The 22,190-nt window shown below is 43.9% G+C and overlaps 3 protein-coding genes across 6 annotated transcripts in view; all 3 read left to right on the top strand.

Annotated features, from left to right (window-relative positions):
• The first annotated feature begins 1,558 nt into the window (after window positions 1-1,558).
• On the top strand, window positions 1,559-10,677 carry Rpp14 (ribonuclease P/MRP subunit p14). 3 transcript variants are annotated; one of them, XM_028786047.1, is made up of 6 exons: window positions 1,559-1,724; window positions 4,837-4,927; window positions 5,035-5,119; window positions 8,211-8,287; window positions 9,386-9,464; window positions 10,565-10,677. In XM_028786047.1, exons 2-6 carry the CDS (start codon window positions 4,857-4,859, stop codon window positions 10,619-10,621), a joined length of 369 nt encoding a protein of 122 aa, XP_028641880.1. In that variant the 5' UTR covers window positions 1,559-1,724; window positions 4,837-4,856; the 3' UTR covers window positions 10,622-10,677. The 3 variants fall into 3 exon arrangements, with proteins under 3 accessions (XP_028641880.1, XP_028641878.1, XP_028641879.1); XM_028786045.1 differs by lacking the exon at window positions 10,565-10,677 and having other exon boundaries at window positions 9,386-10,518; XM_028786046.1 differs by lacking the exon at window positions 10,565-10,677 and having other exon boundaries at window positions 1,559-1,887; window positions 9,386-10,518.
• Htd2 (hydroxyacyl-thioester dehydratase type 2) lies at window positions 10,605-11,665 on the top strand. Its single transcript, XM_028786043.1, has one exon. The coding sequence runs from the start codon at window positions 10,725-10,727 to the stop codon at window positions 11,208-11,210; it is 486 nt and encodes a 161-aa protein (XP_028641876.1). The 5' UTR covers window positions 10,605-10,724; the 3' UTR covers window positions 11,211-11,665.
• Window positions 11,666-20,741: 9,076 nt separating this feature from the next.
• The window catches only part of Pxk (PX domain containing serine/threonine kinase like), a 63,764-nt gene continuing 62,315 nt past the window's right edge, over window positions 20,742-22,190 (top strand). For both annotated transcript variants that reach the window (XM_028786038.1, XM_028786036.1), the window contains exon 1: window positions 20,742-20,965. In XM_028786038.1, the coding sequence (XP_028641871.1) occupies window positions 20,864-20,965 (102 nt within the window). In that variant the 5' untranslated portion in view covers window positions 20,742-20,863. The remainder of the gene's footprint in view (window positions 20,966-22,190) is intronic.

Here is a 22,190-nt window from a genome sequence, read left to right as displayed (position 1 = left end):
CAATTACAGAAAAGGCTTCAACTGACCTAAGCACAAGCTTGGTTGTGCAAGGCATGTCATTACCATCACTGCTATGTCCAGCTCAAACCAAATCAACACTCATCTTTTTAGTAAATGCAAGCTGTGTGACCACTGGTGCCAAGGACTGCAATGTGGTGATGAGCTATCATGCAAGTTCCCATACCCAGAGACCACCTCAGAAGGCAGTTGGGTTAAGATGGTGCATCTGGACCAGTCTGGACATCACTGGCTGTCTTAATTAGGGTTTTACTACTGTGAAAAGACACCATGACCAAGGCAAGTCTTATAAAGGACAACATTTAATTGGGATTGGCTTACAGGTTCAGAGGTTCAGTCCTTTAACATCAAGGCAGGAACACGGCAGCATCCAGGCAGAGCTGAGAGTTCTACATCTTCATCTGAAGGCTTCTAGTGGAAGACTAGCTTCCAGGCAGCTAGGATGAAGGTCTTAAAGCCCATGCCCACAGTGACACACAAACTCCAACAGGGCCACACCTTCTAGTAGTGCCACTCCCTGGGTGGAGCACATACAAACCATCACATTGGCCAAAGCAGATAATCGGCAATAACACTGGTAACCATAATCAAAGACAAACAATTTAGTCTCTCCCTGTGCCTCAATTCTCCTTCTGTAAAATAGGGACTATTGGAATAATAGCTACCTCAAGGTTGCTTGAGGATACCATTAGATAACTTACATGAAATCTTCTGTACAGTGCCTGGCCCACAAGTAAATATTAGTTGCTATTATTACTGTTAAATATACATGGTATGTCACACGAATACAGGGACCGTATCTTATTCTCCTGAGTTGCCAGCACTTAGAACAGTCTCTAGTGCATAACGGATTCTGAACAAGTACTTGGTGACTAGATGCAGAAGTGAAATAACTTACACCCATAGGGGCAGCTGGATCTTTCCATGTCAAAACAGAACCTCTAGTGTATGTTAGGAGCCACAAAGAGATACTGACAGAGAATCTTGTCTTTAGTGCCAGACACAGATGTTCCTGAGATAACAAGGCTTGGCTTCAGCTTGGTGGTAGCTTAGCATAGACGAGGCTATGGTTTTGATACCTGGCACTGCAAAAAAAGGGGGGCGGGAGGAGGAGGAGGGCTGGAGAGATGGCTCAGAGGTTAAGAGCACTGACTGCTTTTCCAGAGATCCTGAGTTCAATTCCCAGCAACTGCATGGTGGCTCACACCCATCTGTAATGGGATCTGACGTCCTCTCTTGATGTGTCTGGAGACAGCTACAGTGTACCCATATGCATAAAATAAAGCTTTTTTTAAAAGAAAGAAAGGAAGGAAAGAAGGAATGAAGGAAGAAATCCAGGAGAGGAGATGTTTGATATAACCTGTTGAGAATGAATGTAGAATGACCGTGAAGAGTGTCTGACGCCAGTTCCGGGAAGGGGCACTAGAGGGCGCAGAAGCTGCTCGTTCTCTCTCCCCCCACGCCCCCGGGTTACGGAATATTCCAGTCACGGCCGCCGCGTGGTGACGTCACGTCCTGTTATTCGTCTTTGGGGCGGTGCGAAACGGAGTCAAATGTAAATACACCATTTTTCCAGACCCAAACTTGGGCTGCTGCGTGGGAGCTCCGACCAGTGCCGAATTCTAGCAGGGTACAAGAATCAGGAACGCGGTTATTCAGTGAGCTGCTTCGTTCTGCGCCAGGGACGACTTAACCGCGCGCGGCAGGTGCGCATGCGCGACGCGGGAGCGGGAGCAAGCACAGTGTGGAAGTGTGGCGGGCCTTAGGTTCTTCAGAGCCGCCACCGTGCTCCGTACTGCTGAGGTCCCGGATACAGACGGTGGCCGGGAAGGCTGATCCAGCCGTTTTGCTGGGCGGACTACCTTCGAGGTGGGCGCTAAGTCAACGGTTGTTAATCTAGCAAAGTTAGAAACAGTCTTACTCTAGCAGTAGGGGGATCGGCTTTTAAATGATTGCTTTGGTTGTATTTTGTGTCCCCATTTGTTCAAGATACTCGTTAGAGTCCGTGAGAAGCACTAGGGAATGAAACAGATCTCTGTTTTGGAGTGCAGGCACTGTGGGAAGAGAAAGACTTGAAAGAACTGGGCAAGGAGGGGTTGGTACCATGACAGGTAAGACCGGCAGTGGGACACATTGGGCAAGGTGAAAGAGGCTACAGAGTGTGAGACACGTGGCTATCCGGAGGCGATTCAGGCTTGCGAAGAGGTAGCCGAGGCCAAGAGGAGGAGGAGGAGGCCCAGAGTGTTAGGTCTCAAGAAATTGTTTTTCGACACGCCTTAAATCCCAGCGCTCAGGAGGCAGAAGCAGGCGGATCTCTGGAGTTCCAGGGCTCCGATACACAGAGAAATAAAGCCAAATAAATAAATAAATCCTTTCCTTAAAGTCTGGCATTTAGACAAATGTCAGGATTCCTTCAGGGGTTTAAGAAGATAGTTCCTACTTGCTGAAAGGAGTCTTATTTCTGGCAAAGGAAATATTGCTTCTCCATTAACCTATGTCTGGTGCCTATTAGTATATCGCGATCTGTGCTAGCCTCCAGGTTCTCTCAGTCCATATTCACAAGTTCCTGTTAGAGTGGTCTTGGCTGACACACCCCTTCTCCTGCCCTAAACCTCTCCAGCTCCTGAGCTTCGGTTCCCTTCCCTCAGCTTCTCTTTCCTATGTAATCCAGCCATTTTGATTATGCATTATGCAGTCTCCTGGTGGGTCTCTTGTTTCCTGCACACTATTTGTTCCTCTTCTCTTGTTCTTCTCATGGCCCAGTCTGTTCTATTGGCCAGATTCAGTCTGGATCATTCTAGATACTTCTGGTTGTGTTCTCCTTCATATCTACAGTAAACTTTCTCCTCAGCCAGACCTAGGAGCGGCCATGTCCTTATATTTGATTCACAGAGGACAGAACTGAGGTCGTGGAGGAATGGCTGAACACGAGATCAGAGCCTTGTCTTGAAGGCTTAGACCTTACTCTGGAGAAGCATTGCAGTGTTTGAGCACGGTTGTGATGTGGCTTAACACACACACAGTGGCAGCTGTGTAGATTAGAGATAGGGCAGAAGAGTGAAAGCCCAGGTAAGAGGCACTTGCTAATAAGATGTTTGTGAACATTCCTGCAGTCAGTAAAAGGCGCCAACAGTGTTGAATATGATGCCTGTTCTGAGGGCACCTCCATCTCTGTATAGCCAGCAGGGGGCAGTACTGTCTTACTCTGAGAACTCAAGCCTATGCAAAAGTGATTAAGTCGTTATATTACATTATTTTACATTAATGTAATTAATTAAATAAGTGATTATTCTTATTTAATGTGTATGGTATTTTGCCTGTATTGTGTCTCTGTACCATGTTGCGACAGTGCCCAGAAAGGACAAAAGAGAGTGTTGGATCCTCTGGAACTAGAGCACAGGCTGATGTCAGCTACACTGTGGGTACTGGAAAATCAGCCCAGCTTGTCTACACAGCTGAGCCCTCTCTCCAGCCCTAAGTAATCTTAAAATATATATGTGTGTGTGTGTGTGTGTGTGTGTGTGTATATATATATATATATATATATATATATATATATATATATATATATATATGCCAGAGCCTTTAATCCTAGCACTTGGGAATCAGAGGCAGTGGATCTCTGAGTTTGAGGTCAACCTGATCTACAGAGTAAGTTTCAGTACAACCAGAACTACACCAAGAAACAGAACCAAAACAAAGGAAAATAAACACTGTGTCATTTAATTTTTTCTTTTTTTTTTTTGTCATGCGTCTCGTTTTGTGACCATTACCAGCAGTATCTACCTTCAAACTGCTCCTGAGTTTTGGTGCCCTAAGTCTCAGGCTTAAACCACTTACCTCTGCCTTTGTCAGTATGCCTCAGCTAGAAAGCAAGGCCTAAAACACCTGGCATGTGTCAGTCAGGTGGTGAATGGTTGACGTAAACACGGTTCTCATAGAGACTGGTTGCTGACAAAGGAGCATCAAGTGACTGTGGCTACTGTCCTGAAACCACCTAGATACACTGGGCATCCAGGCCTATACCATCACTATCACCTCAGTCACGTATGTGGTTGGTGTTTTGTTAAACATGTGCCCTGCTGGACCCAGGAAGGAGGGGTGAAGCTTCTTGCTTTCAACTTCTTTTTTCTGGCTCTCATCATCTAAGAGTGCATGGAATTGGGTCTGACCCAGAGAGGTTCTTGAAATGTTCCATAACAGTGTGGATTTGAGTAGGAGGTAGAGGGCCCCCAGTCTCTTGGGCCCAATGACAAGACATTATATAACAGATATCTACAGAACAAGTGTGAGAACGCCTCCCTGAAGGAGGAGACATTGAAATGGGAATGAGAGCTTTTTTCCCTCTGTCCAGGGGGAAAGCTAGGTCTGAATGGATTCGAGGAAGGAGATTTTTCTTAAAGGGGATCAGCACATTGGAAGTCCTTGAGAGCCCAGATGTGTCTGAAATGGCATTGAGTGTGGAGTGCCCTGTATACACTCATAATCCCAGCCCTGGAGGACGAAGCAGGAGATACAAGTAGAAAGCCAGCCTGGGCTACATGGCTGCCCCTCCCCGCTCATTACATGAAAAGAGCAATAATATTGCTGCCTGTGTTCATACGTATTCTGTTGCCAGTAATAACACCACAGACCAGATAAATTATAAACAACTATGTTTTGGCTTACAGTTCTGGTCCAAGGCCAAGGGGCTACATCTAGTTGGCTTCTTGCTCATAGAGTCCCAACATAGAAAATAGGACACGTTGCCATTAAAAATGCAGTATTACCATTAACAACACTACACCTAATAGTTACAAGCCCTCTTGACTCCTGTAGATACGTACCCATGTTGGAAGATGCCAGCTACTGCATATGAAAGAGTAGTTTACAAGAACCCCTCGGAGTACCACTACATGAAAGTCTGCCTGTGAGTTCTGTTTTACATAACCTATTTTTGTTTGATTGTTTCTTTTTTATGAACCAGTAAAGCATGGCATTTAATGTGATTTTTTCTCTTCTTAATATTTTTTACAGAGAGTTTCAAGAACATGGAGTGGCACTGAATGTAGCCCAGTTCAAACAGCTGCTTGTTTCAGCCCTGAAAGACCTGTTTGGGGAGGTATGGAATCACTTGGCAGATGAACATTCTTAAGATTTTTGTAAGAAATTTTAGAAAAGAGACTGAGGACATAACTCACTGGTGGAATCATGGTCTACCTTGGGCCTGGTTGCACCTGTTACCAAAACAAAACATTTTTGTTCATTTGTTTGAGACAGGCCCTCTGTCTTAACGTTGTCTGGAACGTGGTCTGTAAACCAGACTAGCATCAAAAATCACAGAGCTGGGCTGGTGAGATGGCTCAGTGGTTAAGAACACTGCTCTTTCAGAGGTCCTGAGTTCAAATCCCATCAACCACATGGTGGCTCACAACCATCTGTAATGAGATCTGATGCCCTCATATGGGTATCTGAAGACAGCTACAGTGTACTTACATATAATAAATAAATAAACCTTTGGGCCAGAGCGAGCAGGGGCTGGAGCCAGCGGGAGAGTGGAAGAGGAAAAAAATAAACAAAAAAGCAAAATCACCGAGCCACCTGCATCTGCCTCCAAAGCCCTGTAATTAAAGGCTTGCAACATCATTCGCAGTCTAGAAAGACCAGGTTGTAAGAAGTACAGAAATATATCTTTTTAAAGCTGTACTAGAAATTTCAGAAGCCAGCTTTCAGAAATAGTGACTTCTATGGGTTATTTTAGTGTGTTCTGTGTTTGACAAGAAACCTATTATGCGCTGGCTTGTTCTTGAACAGTGCTTTTAGGTTATAGTCTAGACTGGTAACCAGGAGACATGCCCGTCTTTGAAAAAGTGACGGGCTTGCATGATCACTAGCATGTTTCAGTGAGGACACCTCTTTATAAAACAGTGAAGGGACAGCAGGATGTCCTGAGTTCAGTCCCTTGAAGCCGTATGGTAGAAGGAGAGAACCAGCTCTTGGGAGTGTCTTCTCACCTCCACACACTTGCAGCGGCACAGGCACGCATACATAATAATGCAGGTGGGGAAACAGACCTCCAGACATGTGTAGTGACACACATGCACGTGGGGAAAACACACGTAAAAATAAATAAACCTTAAAGCAATGGAAAAATCTAAGAGTGTGAGCAGAAGCAAACTGTGCTTAGTGATGCTGGCTGACATTCTGATGGGCTTCTCAGCCTGTCACAGACCAGCACTTGGAGCAGCTCGCTCTGAGCGTTCACCTAACAGAAGTTGAACTTTGGAAATGTGGAAATGGAGGCAAAGAACACAGGTAGGGTTGATTGTCAAGAACGCCCCTGACTGATTTATTCTGTTCAAGTTTTCCATGTACCTTATAAAATAAACTCTGCAAAGACTGTGTTAAGAAGATGGAAAGATGAGATATAGGTTGGGGAAAATATTTGAAAACTGTATGACAAAGAAGTATTATCTAGGCTGTTAGAATTCTCAGAACCCAATAGTGTTGGGTATAATGATTTACACCTGTAATCACAGCTCTAGACGGGCTCAGTTGGATGATCAAGGTCATATGTAGCAAGACCCCATCACACTCTAAGGATCCCCAATCATAAGAAAACAGTCAGAATAAAATAGGCTAAAACTTTCACAGACATTTCACTAGAGAGAGTACAATTGGCAAAGAAGCACATGAAAATACATGAGGGTACTAGCGGCACGTGTACCAACTGCAACATAATTATGTAACATACGATTCAACAATAGTACTCGTGGGTATTTACTCCAGAAAACTGAAAACTTACATTGACATGAGAGCCTGTACACATGGACAGGTGAGATGGCTTAGCAGGTAAAGGTTCCTGGAACCCATAAGGTGGAAGAAAAGAACTGACTTCTTCAAGTTGTCCTCTGACTTCCATATACACATCAGGGCACATACTCTGAACGTGATACTCAGTCACACAATAAGTAAATATAAAAAATAATTTTAAACAAAAACCTGTACTTGGCCTAGAGAGGTTCCAGCAGTTACATAGCACCCGAGTTCAGTTACCAGTACCCACATAGTGGTACCTAGCTGTCTTATAGCTCTACTCCTTAGGACCTATTCTCTTCTTCTGGCCTCTTCGGGCACCAGGCATCACATGGTACACAACATCACACTTGTTCTTTAATGGATGGGTTGTTTACTGATCGTATATTCATATCATGGACTGTAATCATCAGAGAAAAGGACAATGCTAGACAAAGCTCTAGAAAATTAAGCTAAATGGAAAAAGCCAACCCTAGATAAGTTACCGGGTAATTCTGTCTATATAATGTTCTTCCTACAACATAACCTGTAGAAAGTAGTTGTCAGGGATTAGTGGGTATAAGTAATAAAGGACCAATAGGAAGAGTCTTGTGGTGGTTCAGGTTGTTATCTTGGTAGTGGTGGTAGTTACAAGAAGTTGCCTACGTGGAAGCAAACACATAAATATATATGCATACAAATAATGTCAGGTCTAAGTAAATTCGGTTGTGTCAACACCAGTTATCTGTTTTGATCCTGCACTGTAGTTACATAAGATGCTGCTTTTGTGGGAGGCTGAGGGAAGAGTGTGGACGTCCCTATAGATTGCAACAAATTAAAAAAATAGAACCTGCAGTATATGTCAAAAAATGTGGTTTCAGGAGCTAGCGTTAAGTAAGATACGGTTTCTATCCCTTGGGCTGTCTTGTTAAATAGTGGGTGACAAGGAGGGGAGGATTATGGACAAGGAAAGTATACAGTCTGGTATAAAAAAGAACGCAGTAAGTAGATTGATCTTGTGAATAGGAAAGGAGCTTTTTAAAAAACCTCTGTCTGTCTGTCTCTCTTTCTTTGTGTGTATGTGTATTGGGACACATAAATGTGCTGTGTGCATGTGTGTTGAGGTCAGAGGACAGCTTGGTGTTAGTTCTCTCCTTGTACCATATGGGTCCTGGGATCAAACTGGGTCATCAGGCTTTGTACTAGGCACCTTTACCTACTGAGCCATCTCACCAGCTGGAGAAGGAACACATTGAACACAGAGGCAAAGGTGAGGAGGTATTATGAAAGGGATAGGAACATTCCAGACAGTGGGAGCTCTTCAAAGGCACATAAGAACACCAGCACTGTTAGTTGGAAGACTGGTTTTATTAGCGAGTGAGCATGGAAGTCTGCTAATAGTATTGTTCCATACCTAGGTTGGTGCTGCGTTACCCGTGGATGTTCTCACCTATGATGAGAAGACTTTGTCAGCCATCTTGAGAATATGTAGCAGGTATGACCCTGAGACAGTTATAAAAAACAGGCAGAGAGAGTGGTGGGACAGCACAGTGAAGACGCTTCCAGGATGACAGTGTGTGGCTGGAACCCTGAGCACTTTTGGGGAATTTACACTGGAGTTAATATGAACATTCCTCTGAGACACCACATTTTTTGGGTTCAGACTCCATCTTAGGGATCCTGACCTAAGTTTAAACTCAAATGAACAGGCTGGTATCTTCAGTTTCCAGGCTACCACCCAACAAGACCTGTATCTCCAGCAAATCAGCATCTAGTACCAGTTTTCAAGTTACTCCCTCAACAAATCTGCATCTCCAGGTTACAAGCCTGCCCCTGCCTAACAACCACCAATTAGGAGTAAAACAGAAGTTAAGGTTATGGTTTGGCTCCCTGTGCTAAAGGCTAGTTGCAGTTGCACCCCAATTAGATGCTTGCCAGGCCAGAAACACTCACCCCTTGCTTGCCATCTTCTATAAAACCTTGTCCCAATGTGTGTTCAGGGCTTTTCCTCCATCAGGACTGTCTTGTGAGGCAGTGGTGAATTAAGCCCAAGCTTGAGCTTAAAGACCCTGGTATGATTGCATCGGGTCAGCCTCTGACTGGTCTTTCGGGTTCGAGCACACTTCCTTGGTACTACACCTTTACCTGGGGTTATACTAGACAGAGCCTTTTGATTAATCACAGCCAGTTTCCCAGTTGGTGGTTATAGTTTTAAAGTCAGAAATGTGTACATTTTAAAAAGATTCTTGGGGCTCATTTTATTCTCTGTGATACGTTTTAATTTCTAGGTTTCTATTTCATAATCCTTCTGGTTTATTAAAAAAAAAACTTTCGGGGCTGGAGAGATGGCTCAGTGGTTAAGAGCACTGACTCCTCTTCCAGATGTCCTGAGTTCAATTCCCAGCAACCACATGGTGGCTCACAACCATCTGTAATGGGTTCTGATGCCCTCTGCTGGTGTGTCTGAAGACAGCGACAGTGTACTCACATACATGAAATTAAAAAAAAAAACATTTCTAAACCATCACAAGCAAAAGTACTAAGCGCTGTTGCAGCATAAATCTTTATTTATGTTTTCTTGATCTTTATACAGTGGTCTGGCCAAATTATGGAGTTCTTTGACCTTATTTGGAGCCTATAAGAGTAAGAAATGTGCCTTCAGAGTGATTCAGGTAACAGCTTTCCCTTTACAGTCCCAAGAGCTGCTGAGCACGGCACTGATGGGGTGGGATTGGGGTGTGTCTCATACTTGTCTATCTGCTTCTGGAACTGAGGCATAGTGGTCAGATTTTAAGTCACCCTTGTTGCAGGATGTTTGCTCTCACTGTGAGTCTAGAGATTGTGTTATTTACTGAAAAAACTATTTTTAGTTGTGGTGTGGCTTAGCTCTTAGCACATACCTTTAATCTCTGTGGCTGGAATATGGACATGCTCTTAGCACACACCTTTAATCCCAAGCAATGAAGGTAAAGTTAGTTTGAAGAAGGAAGCATCCATGTTTAGAAATGATGTCTAATTGAGTGGCAGACAAAGTGTTGAGTCAGAAAGATTTGATAGGATAGGCTATGCCCAACTCTCACGAGAAGAGAGGAAAAAGGTTACTTAAAAGAGCAGCACAGAAGAAAGGGAAGAAGGAAGCAGTTTTCTGGGAGAGTTTTACAGTGACCCATTGAAGAGAGAACGAGCTAGACACGGGAGAAGACAGAAGGAGGCAGAAGGTTCGAACAGATTCCTAGAGTTAGTTAGAGGCCAAGTGGAGCAATTCAGGAGAAGCCGAGAAGCCAGATTGCATCAGTCAGTTTGGAGAGGAGTTTGAGTCAGAACAGCAGAGTTGAATCAGGCAGACAGAGCTCAGGAAGAACTAGGAAGGGGTGAGCTTATTCATTAGTAAGTTCCAGAGGATGAAAACATTCTAGGCCTTGGTAAGACTATGTGGAGGCTAAGAGCTTCCAGGACTAGGCCTTGAACTTAGCAGATGGCAGTAAGCCTCAGAGACAACAATTACATCAGGCGAATAAAAGTTACAGTTACACATACTAGAGATACTTGGACATCAAACTTGGAATTCTTGTGATAAAGTCTTTTCTTACTGAATGTTACACCAGAGATATCTTGGCAGGCTGTTTCCCGGCTTATGATTACTTGTTCAGCCAGGGCTTCCATGATGCCCTTAAAATGTGACTGCTGCAGTTCTGGGCATGCTGTGAAATCTACATGTTTCTGTGATCCCCGTTGTTTCCTGCAGCTTTAGTTAACTGTTCTTCTCTTATAGGTGTCTCCCTTTCTCCTTGCATTATCTGGCAATAGCAGGGAGCAAGTATTGGATTGAATACTCTTACAGTTCCAGATACGTCCACTCTCCACAGTGTCTTTGGGTGTCTACATAGTTGGAAAACAGAGCAGGCTAAAGCCCCTGTTGATGACATTTGGAGATGCTGAAGATGTGGAGAGGGCTTCAGAGAAGACTGTGGCAACATCACATGGTACCAACAGGGCAGTGTTTTCAGTATGTGCATATGAAAGTTGGAGACCGAGCTGAACTCAGCAGAGCCTTCACACAGCAGGATGTGGCTACCTTCTCAGAGTTAACGGGAGATACCAATCCTTTGCATTTACGTGAAGATTTTGCAAAACACACCAAGTTTGGAAAGACAGTCGTGCATGGAGTTTTGATAAATGGACTTATTTCAGCACTCCTGGGCACTAAAATGCCAGGGCCAGGCTGTGTGTTTCTTTCTCAGGAAATTAAATTTCCTGCCCCTTTATATATTGGAGAAGTGGTTTTAGCATCTGCAGAAGTGAGAAGGTTAAAGCAGTCTGTTGCTGTTGTTGCAGTGTCCTGTTGTGTGGTAGAAAGTAAGAAGACTGTTATGGAAGGCTGGGTTAAAATTATGGTCCCAGAAGCTCCTAGATCCTGAGATACAAGTTTAAAGTTACATGTTCAAAAACCTGTGCTCTTGTTATCACATGACATCGGGGAGGTGGGCTGTTGCTCTTCATGAAGTAATGCTGGTACACTCAGAAGCCTGTGTGGAAGGGGAGCGTTCCAGATTGGCGCCTGGTTTGTCCAGATTTAAATCTGTGCAAGATCTCATCATCTATTGAGGTTTGAATTTTTTTCCAATTAAAAAACAATTGAGAGGAGCTGGAGAGATGGCTTATCAGTTAAGATCACTGGCTGCTCTTCCAGGGGATCTGAGTTCAATTCCTAGTACCCACATGGTGACTCACAACTGTATGTGACTCCAGTCTCAGGTGATCCAACACTATCTTCTGGGCTGTGCTAAAACTACATGCACATGGTATACAGACATACATGCAGACAAAATACAAATACAATAATAAAATAAAAATCTTTTTAAATTGAGAAAACTATCTGCATGTTTTACTTTCAGAATTTCAAACAGTTATATTTGTATTTGATAACACTAATCTGTCTGTGTTGAGGGATTTTCTTGCTGAATTTATACCACCATGTATTTAGTTACTAACTGCAAGTAGAGCCATCTTTGAACACCTAATTCTTAAACCCTTTCTCAGTGGTTTCTGGGTTAGGTTTATAATTTTTTATTATTTACACCAAGATGTAATCTTCTGCTGGATGTGGTGGCACTTGCCTTTGGTCTCCACTTTGGAGGCAGAGGCAGACAGAGCTTAAAGCTAGCTTGGGTGCATAGCAAGTTCCAGGACAGCCAGAGCTGCATAGAGAGACCTTGTTTCAAAACAATAAAGACAAAAAATGCCATTTAATTCAAATTTCTATGTGACTTGCCTTTCAGGGGTTTTGCTGTTACTGGTGAGGGGTTTACATGCAGGCGTGACTCAGTTATATAAAGTCCTAACACTGCAGCATTGTTGGAAATAATAGAAACATAAATTTAATCAGAGGGCCAGGCCTAGAAATTAGCCAGTATTCTCGCATGTGGCTTCCCATGAGTGAATTGAGTGGCTTTTCTGAATTTGAAATTGGCTGTTCTGCAGTTGAACAAGTTAATGTACTGATCTTTCAGAGAGTTGGCGAATATGTTACTTTTTTAAACCTGAAGGAAAGAATCTGGAATGCAAAGGCGCTGCATCCCGGGGTTCTAATTCTCTCCCTCTCTTGAAAATGTGGATCTACTTTAAAAACAAAAAGCAAGAAAAGCAACAACAATAAAACTATTATATGTATGTATGTATGTATGTATGTATGTATGTATGTATGTATAAGCAGGGCTGGGTGTGGTGATGCATGTATTTAATTCCAGGCAGAGGCAGGATATCTCTTAAATTTGAGACCAGCCTGGTCTACATAACAAGTTTCAGGACTACCTAGACCCTGTCTCAAAAAGAAAAATAAAAGTGTAAGTACATGCTGGCTGAGGGAGGCCAAGTTTTTTGCCCCCCCCCTTTTCCTAAGATTTATTATTTATATGAGTACATTGTCGCTGTCTTCAGGCACTCCAGAAGAGGGCATTGAACCCATTACAGATGGTTGTGAGCCACCATGTGGTTGCTAGGAATTGAACTCAGGACCTCTGGATGAGCAGTCAGTGCTTTTAACCGCTGAGCTATCTCTCCAGCCCCCTCTCCCCCCTTTTAAGAACTTGAGGTTATGAGGAGAATGTGCCAAATGTGTTAGTATTAAACAGTCTCCCTAACAGCCAGTACTTTTTAAATATGTATCTGTATACTTGTGACTTACCTGTGTTCAGTAGGTTAAATGATCCTAGCTAGATGCTTTGATTACAAGTACAAGATCAGCAGGGCATGGCATCTGTTTCTATTATAAAACTTCGGAGGATGTGTCACCTATTCCATATTTCCTGGAAAAGGCATTCCTTCTGGTATCATCTTAAGTAACCAGATTTTTGTGAGTGTATGCATGTTTGTGCATGTGGAGGCCAAATGTCAGGCTTAGGTGTCATTACTCTTGACAAGATTAAGATTCACTTTGTCTTTTTGTCTCTTGCTGGCATTAATTTCAGTAATTAGATGAAGCTGGCTGGCCAGTGAACTTAAAAACTCTACCTGAGCCAGGCAGTGGTGGCACACACCTTTAATCCCAGCACTTGGGAGACAGAGGCAGGTGGATTTCAGAGTTCGAGGCCAGCCTGGTCTACAAAGTGAGTTCCAGGACAGCTAGAGCTACACAGAGAAACCCTGTCTCGAAAAACAAAAAAAAAACAACAAAAAAAAACCTCCACCTCTCCACACTTCCCCAAGCATTGAGATTTATATATAAACACAAGCCACCATACCTGGTTTTTTGTTTGTAAACATGGATTCTGGGGGTTCTCATGGTTGCTCAGCAAGGCACCTACTTAGTCCTGGAGCAGTTGAATAGCTTACTAGAAAGAATTCTTGTAGACACTAGAGGGCAGTCATGTGTCTAAAGTGAGTTATAAATCTATTCCGCCTTCCTCCAGTATGTGAAGGGGTGAATAAAACCCCCAAATCTGCCAGGCAGTGGTGGCTCACACCTTTAATCCCAGCACTTGGGAGGCAGAGGCAGGGGGATTTCTGAGTTTGAGGCCAGTCTGGTCTACAAAGTGAGTTCCAGGACAGCTAGGGCTACGCAGAGAAACCCTGTCTCGAGAAACCAAAACCCAAACAAACAAAAAAACCCAAATCAATGTCAAGAGCAAAGTTACTATTATAAGTCTCAGAGTGGACAGCATTGCAGGCTGAGTTCATTTAGCAATGACTTGGTTGTAGGCAAGTCACTAGACTCAGGCCTTCAGTGCGTACTCCTGCAGAACTCATCTTAGAACTGGGACTTCAGCTAGACCCATAAATGGAGCATGATGTGATTAATACTAGAAGCTAGCAGTTCTTTATATTTCTGATAAGCTAATTTTAATTCTTGAAACAGCTTTTATAAAGTTAATAGCCTCATTTTTTTTTTTGACATAGTGAAGTCATACAGGGTCATACAGGATTCAAACCTGAGCTTCCTTTTTCCCATCACTGTGGATCTTACAATGTTCTCATTCCTGGAGCACTGTCAATTTCAGTGGTATTTTGTTAAAGTAGAATTCTTAAATCCATTCAGATTGATATTCCCTATTATATACCTATGGTTTCCACCCAAAACCTGTCCCTCACCCCTTACCCCCAATGATGGTCATGCTACATAGTCTAGGCTGGCTTTGAACTCAAGACCCTCTGGTTCAAGCTTCCCAAATGCTGGGAAAACAAATGTGTACCACTGTGCCAGGCCACCTACCCTTTTCCTAGATGTCGTTCAGAGCTTATCTCCAGAATATGGAAGCTCTAAGGGTCAGTTAGATGAATAGAAACAGGAGCCAGGCATGGTGGCTGGTCTCTAATTCTACACTTCTCCGACCAGCGTGGGAAGATCAGCTGTCTATCCCAACCCATCAAAAGACAAAGTTATGCAGGCCAAGTGGGGAGTGCAGGGAGAGGTCACACTGTGACTTTGAAAGTAGCTTCTCATTTAGAGCATTTTCACATTATAGTCTGGGGTGGTCATGACCTTTGATCCCTATGAACTGATTAGAGTCGGCAGTCTCTACACGTGGTGACAAGAGCCAAGGCTGGCAAGCTGCTCATGCTCTGAGAGAGCAGCCTTGAGGAGGAAGGATCACTGGCATTCTCCCATGAGGTGCCAGAAGGAGTGACTATCTTACAATGAAAGGGGCTGATCACTGGGAGGGACCTTGATTATACCAGGTCACATATGGAAGTGAGTGCATAAGTAATGACTAAAGTAGTCCAATTTGTCTAGCACTTTCCACATTAGGGGCATTATAAGCCTGCGATTGCTGTGGTACTTGATTGGCACAGAAAGAATACCCATCTTAAGCAATTTTAGCCTAATGTACTGGAAAATTGCTTAACAGACTGTTATATTCTGTTAGAAACATTTCCATATTGCTGAAATGCCACTCATTTTCCCCCCAGCAGCAAATCTTAGATTAATGGGTAGTACCTCCCCATGGTCCCCATTTATCCTGTGGACCTGACTTGTGTGTTCATCCAGAAAAAGAAATCTCTAAGTGCACACCAGTACATCTGAGATAACCTCGGGTTTTCATTTTGTGCCAAACTATAAGTCATTTTTCTTTTATGTTTCTAGAGTATAATTCACAGGCCAATTTACTCCCTGAGAAAATTGCTGTTAAATCACTTCTATTAAGGATTTATATTAAAACAGTCTACCAGGGGTTGACTGTCACTGCGCAGCTGTGCTGCTGGGACTGCCTAGCCTGCTGGCTTAGTTGATTACCTAGTTCCAGGTCAGCAGAATCAGGCACTGTGCCCTTACTCCTGGCTCACATGGCTGGCTGCATGTGGGACCACTTTAGGGCTCCAGGTACTTTGCTCTTTACTCACTGTGTTCATTTGGGTTGCAAAGAGCAGAATTCTTAGCATCTTCAGAAAACTTTGGAGTTGGAGCTGAATGACCAGTTACAAGAAAACCCAAATAATGTGTATGTCAGTCAAACAAGATTAATAGATTTCACACTTTATTTCTAAAGTGGCTCTTAACTGTAAACTGTTTTGACCTTATGCTCCAGGACAGATTTTTCCAAGTGTTGACATAGAAAATGTCAGCATATGAATAGCTATTATGAATTAAATTTTGTTGTTCAATATTCAGACCATGAGTATTTAAAAAATAAAGTCATTTGGAGTTATAAGGCCACCCTCTTAGGAAATACTGAGTTTTCACAAGCTTCTGTGATCTGATTCTGTACAGCCGTTGTCAGGGCTAGAAATTTCCTCACTAAAATCCATTATGTTCAATCAATCTGGCCAAACTTCAGGTTGTTAGATAAACATCCCATGAGCTGTCTAAACATTTGGCAACATAGCAGAATATAAAAATCTTTTTAAATTCTGCTAGCCTCCAAGTAGTTGTATGTATGAGAAAAGGCAAAACATGGCATTTTCTCGTTCCTTATCAGTTTATGCAGCCCCAAACTAGAAACACAAATCTATTTGATTTAGAGCAGCTCTGGCCTGAGAAGTTTCCCATATTCAGTCTGTGTGACTGACTTCAAATGCCAGACAGAGCCAGGCACAGAACATCTGTAGTCAGCCACTCAAGAGGCTCAGGCAGGAAGATCACTGGGTTCCCAAGAGTTCAAGGCCAAAACCCTAATTAGTGAAGGAAAGAAGAAAGGAAGGAAGGAAGGAAGGAAAGAAAGAAGGAAGAGAGGAAAAAAGAAAGAAAAAAAAGAAAGCGGGCCAGGTGAATATTGAGGTTGTGTGAGGTTTGGAGTCAGTCTGTGTGTCTCAGGATACTCAGGAGGTTGGACAAGGAACTCACTGAAGTAAGTAGGAAGAAATGAGCCCAGCAAAGGTGTTTGTCCTGAAAGGTTTCTGGAAAGAACCAGAGGCAGGAGAAGGAAACCCTGAGTGTGTCCCTGGCTTCTGTCAGATGTTGCTCACTTTCAGTTTCCCTTTCCTGGTAAAGAAGACAGACAAGTCACACCTCATGCCATGTGCAGCCCTAGTCTTCAGTTCTAATTCCTTTTCGGTCCCTTCCCTCCCAGAGAGGAAGGCCTTCCAATTCCCTTTTCTCCATGAAAGGCTGTGCTGCTGTCCTTGATTAATAGCATGAAGTTTGTTCTTAGCCTCTGGTTCAGGCATGCAATTGAGGGCCCTCAATAATCCTGCCTGCTGGAGCTGTCCAACTCTCCATGCCACAGGGGAGGAAGCTAAAGCGAAGTGAAGTCTGGCTGCTGATTATCCCCAGAGTTGCTGTGACTGAGGAGAAGCTCAGAACATGCACCTGTGCCATGACCAGCCTCAGCTTTGTGAAGGCAACATTTTGCCTAGTTCTAGAGTCGAACTTGATTTTTTTTTCTTTCTCATGGCAGTTCTCTTCCAAACCAATCCTTTCCACCTTCACCCACTCTGTACGCATCTGTTCCCCACCCACAGTACTTTTATCCATGTACTATTCACCTTTCCCTCATGGAAGTAGTACCACACAGTAAGAAGTGTCTGTGAGTGGTCACTGAAGTCTGAGTGGCTCCCTGAGGTTTCCAAGCCTCTGAGATGTCTGTTGCCTTGAGAATGTCTAACCGAATTGTCAGGAAAAGGGTTGTCAGAGAAGGCTGTGAAGAACTTTCCCTTCCGCTCAGTGTCTCCTGTCCAGTGTTATCATGCATCTTTGTCTGTGGTACTTCAAGCTGCATGGATCCCCTGGACTGGCCTGTGACTTCATACCAACCCCTCCACCCCCACCCCCCATGGCTTATGTGCCTAAGAAGCTTGACAGTAGGTGTCGTCTGGCTTATTATTTCACTTTCTTATGCTAACACAGTACTTGGTATCTAGTGTATGTTCAGTAGTTCAGTAGGCTTTTCATAAAGGCATGAAAGGGGCGGAAGTATACCAAGCATGCAAAAGGCTCTGGGTTCCCGAAGACCCTGTTCAAACCCCAAATGTTTCATGAAGTGCCCTAAAGTACACTGGCTGTCATAACTTTTATCTCTATGTTTCTATGGATGCTAGCACCTCAATTTCGGCACTCCATACAGACAACCTTGCAGTCATTGACTCTGTGACAATCATTCCTTCTTCCTGTAGTATTAGAAGATTGGACTAAGGCTCTAGGTCAGTGGCAAAACACCTGCCTAGCATGCATGGGGCCCTTGGTTTGAACCCCAGCATCATAACCAGAAAAAAAAAAACACTCATTTTCTGTTTATTGATCTGTGGACCCTTGGTATCTAAGTCTTCAGGTGGCATAACTATCATAATTTTGTTTGTGCAGATTCACTGGAAATCGGGCTAAGTGCCAGTTTGCTGGGTTTCAGAGAGGCATCTTTTGAACCTTGGAAATGTATATTTTGGAAACCATGATTTGGTAGAGCACTGGACCCTGGTGAGATAGATAGATAGATAGATAGATAGATGGATGGATGGATGGATGGATAGATAGATAGATAGATAGATAGATGCATAAGATAGATAGAGATAGAGGTTTGTGTTTCCTGATCATAAAAATAAAACATTTTAATTATGGAGCTGGAGAGATGATGGCTCAGCAGTTGAGTGCACTGGATACTTTTCCAGAGCACCCAAGTTCAAGTCCCAGAACCCACATGGTAGCTCACACCTGCCTGTAACTATAGTCCCAGGGGATCCAACACCCTCATACAGACATATGTGCAGGCAAAACATCAATGCACATAAAATAATTTTTTTGTGTGTGGTTTTTCGAGACAGGGTTTCTCTGTGTAGCCCTGGCTGTCCTGGAACTTACTCTGTAGACCAGGCTGGCCTCGAACTCAGAAATCCGCCTGCCTCTGCTTCCCAAGTGCTAGGATTAAAGGCATGCGTCACCACCGCCCAGCAAAATAAATTTTTTTTTTAAAAAAAGAAGAAAAAACATTGTAATTAAAGGCATTTTGGAAAATATGAAAAAAATCATGATTCTCTCTTACAGGAAACATTTTAGTATATCCTTCTGATGTTTTTCCTGTAAATGTATTTGGCTCTACAGATAGGTGTGTTGCTCTGTTTGCTTATTAGGTCAAGAACATTCCTGAACATCATTAGATATTTTTTAAGTTGTTCTGGTGCTGAGGATTGATCCCAGGGCCTTGCACAAGTCACGTGCATTCTCTATCACTGAGCTACAACCCCCACCCCAGTGAATAATCTGGGTTTTAGCCTTGCAAAAAGAGGGTGATTATACCATGATTTGTATAATCTTATATCGGAGATTAAGTGCTTGTCTTTACATGCTATGCCTTTGTGCAAATCTCTCATTAGTTTCTTAGTATAACCCTCTTAGGGGCAGAATTACAGTCTCAAGGTGAGACATTTTCAAGCCTTTCATATCTATTATTAAATCCCAGCACCACCACTCAGGTTATTACATGGTAAATCAGTAAATACTCCTTGAGTGACTCAATGCCTTCCTTAAAGATTAGGCTACTTTATATTCCCGCCAATGCAATATGAACATGGCCTTGTCTTGGTCAATCTCCACCATGACAGAAGTAATAAATAATGCAGGATTTAGGTTTCTGTTCCTCTGACAATAAAATACTCCATTTGCCTTTAAACAAAGAAACAGAAGAAAAGAGTTAAACCCTCCTAAAGTGACACCTCGTTTAATAGATTACTAGACTACTGCTTTAAAGCACATTGGAATAAAAATAAGACGTAAGAAGAGGCCTCATTTATTAGGACTAAATTAAGAAGATCTCCAGGTCTCCTTTTACTGAGCGTTGGGCCCTGAAGGCACTCTGGTGTCACTTGGCTACTCGGGGTTGCCCACCAATCTCTGAGCTTGAATTCTGATGAGGATAACCATTAAGTGCAGTCTAGACCTTTGCTGTGATATTAAATTGCAGTGGTGGTAGATTCACAAAGCTTTGTTTCTATGAACGAAATAATAAAAATTTAGTGGAAACAAACTTATTAGAAACCTCTGTTCTATGACTTGTAAGGATGGAATGCATATTGTTTTAGATTTTTAATATGTGCCAAGTTCCTTCCTGTCCGGTTGCATTCCTATTATACGTAGGCATTTACTTAGCTTTGCCAATGGAAGAGTAAGGTCTCAGGGTGGTGTGTGTGTGTGTGTGTGTGTGTGTGACTTATTCAAGATCACACAGCTTAAGTACATGCCAGATCCTGAACAGGGTCCTAGTCATCTGAACTAAGTTTGATTTCATTATTATCCTGGAAGGCTGTGATCTTGGGTTAGGGTAAGCAGAGTAGATTTGGTGCTGAGAAGTCGATCCTCAAGTTCGATGGTTCTGAGTTTGAGGTTCTTGGAGCCAGAATGCTAGGACCAAAGATTCTCAGAATCTAAGAGATCTGATGTTCTTTGGGTTCAAAGATCTTTGGGCTCAACTGAGAGCTAGGGACCAAGCGTACAAGTAGGGAAATCTTTGCATCAGTTATTTTATTTTTCCACCTCTGTTCTTAGAGTTTGCTGCTTAAAGATTCAGGAGCCAAACGCTGTGGGATCCAGTTACGAGAGTGTAGCACCTAGGTTCTCCTGAAGATCCAGGTTTAAAACCTGAATCCAGATCTGGTTTAGGAAATTTGGTCTACAGACTCAGACTGAGAGTTCACAATGAAGTTGTTTTTTGTTACTTCCTGAGTCCTAAGTTCCTTAGGCAGGGATGATGGGATTGGGAGCAGTAGGGTCTGTGTTTCTGAATGGTTCATCTGAAAAGCTCAGTTCTGTAAGAGTTCAGAGAAGCAGTGTCTAAATCTGAGATGTGGTGGTGGTGATTTAGTTTTGTGCTCCTCGGCCCGAGGCCAGGAGCTCACGGTACTGTGTGTACGAAGCAGAGGCGAGGAGGCGCCAAGAGAGCAAGGGACATAATGCCTCTGATTGCAACCATGACAAGATGAGAGCAGTGGAGTACGGCGCTAGGACCCAGCAGGGTCGGGCGGTCCGGTGTTGACAGCCGCAGGCTGAGACGACCGGCGCTAGGACCCGGCGGGCGGCGGCGGCGCGCGGGGCGGTGCGCGTTGACAGCAGCGGCGGCGGCGGGACGCGGCGGGTGGCGGGGCTCGGCGCCTCCGGTTCCTGCCCCGGCTTCAGAGGCAGCGGCGGCGGCGGCGGCGGTGGAGGCGGCCCGGGATGGCCTTCATGGAGAAGCCGCCGGCCGGCAAGGTGCTGCTGGACGACACGGTGCCGCTGACAGCGGCCGTCGAGGCGAGCCAGAGTCTGCAGTCGCACACGGTGCGTGGCCGGGGCGGGAGGCCGAGGGCGGGGGCCGGGCGAAGGCCAGACGGCGCGGCCGGGAGCGAGCACCGGAGCCGGGCAGGTGAGTGAGCCCACCGCCTCCCTCCTGCTCAGCCGCGGCCGGGGCGGCGTGCCCGCGCATCCCAGATCCTCCGGAGTGGCTTAGGGGAGCCCTCGGTGCTCGTAGTACACACAGGCGAGTTCATTTCTGCCACATGCAGTCCTTTATGGGGCTTTAAAGCCACGCTTGCTTTCATTTGCCCGTGCTGGTTTTTTTTTTTTTTTTTTTTTTTTTTTGATAGGCGCTCTATGCATTGTAACTTACGAGCAATAAACCCAGGAACCAGTAAAAACCGGGGAGCTACTAGCCTCTGGGACTTGATTGAGGAAATGATGAATGGGGTGGGGGTGGGATTGGGATTCCTTACATTGTAATGTTTTGTCAGGCCAGCAAATCAGATTCCAGCCCAGAGGCTTATTTATCACAGCAGTGTTTGGGGGTTCATCTTTTGGAGGCTAAAGCTCCACAATAGCCTTCTGTGTCTCTCTGTCTCTTTGTCTCGCCATCTCTTTCTTCGTCTCGCTGTCTCTCTGTCTCTTGTTTCTGACTTTCTCTGTGTGTCTATGTGTGTGTCTCTCTGTTCCTGTGTGTTGTCAGTTTCTGTGTGTCTATACGTGTGTATGTTTTAAGTTCTGCTGTTCAAAGAGATCTTTCATTCTGATGTATTAAAACAGGACTTTCTGGGACCCGGTTTCCTCTCCGACAGCTTTGCTTGGTAGGTCCTGGATTGTTGGAAGCATTCATTCTCACTTAGAGAAATGACTGTCTTATTTATTTATTTATTTATTTATTTATTTATTTATTTATTTGGTTTTTCTAGACAGGGTTTCTCTTTATAGCCCAGGCTGTCCTGGAACTCATTCTGTAGACCAGGCTGGCCTCGAACTCAGAAATCCACCTGCTTCTGCCTCCCAAGTGCTGGGATTAAAGGCGTGTATCACCACTGCCCGGCCGACTGTCTATTTTAAAAAGTGCACTTTTTCTCCTTATGGTAAGTCCTAAGTCCTATTGTAGAAACTTGTGAAAGGCACCAAATATCCATGAGTTTGTTGAACTTGAAATTTGTTGCAAAATGAGTGTTTAAGGACCCATGTTAGAAAAGGAAATAATCATTCTTTCAAATTATATTTTTGACTGGAGTGCCGGCAAGTAAGTCTTATA

This window comes from Grammomys surdaster, unplaced genomic scaffold, assembly GCF_004785775.1.
Source record: "Grammomys surdaster isolate TR1022 unplaced genomic scaffold, NIH_TR_1.0 125428, whole genome shotgun sequence".
NCBI lineage: Eukaryota > Metazoa > Chordata > Mammalia > Rodentia > Muridae > Grammomys > Grammomys surdaster.
This window is presented reverse-complemented; position numbering and strand designations above follow the sequence as displayed.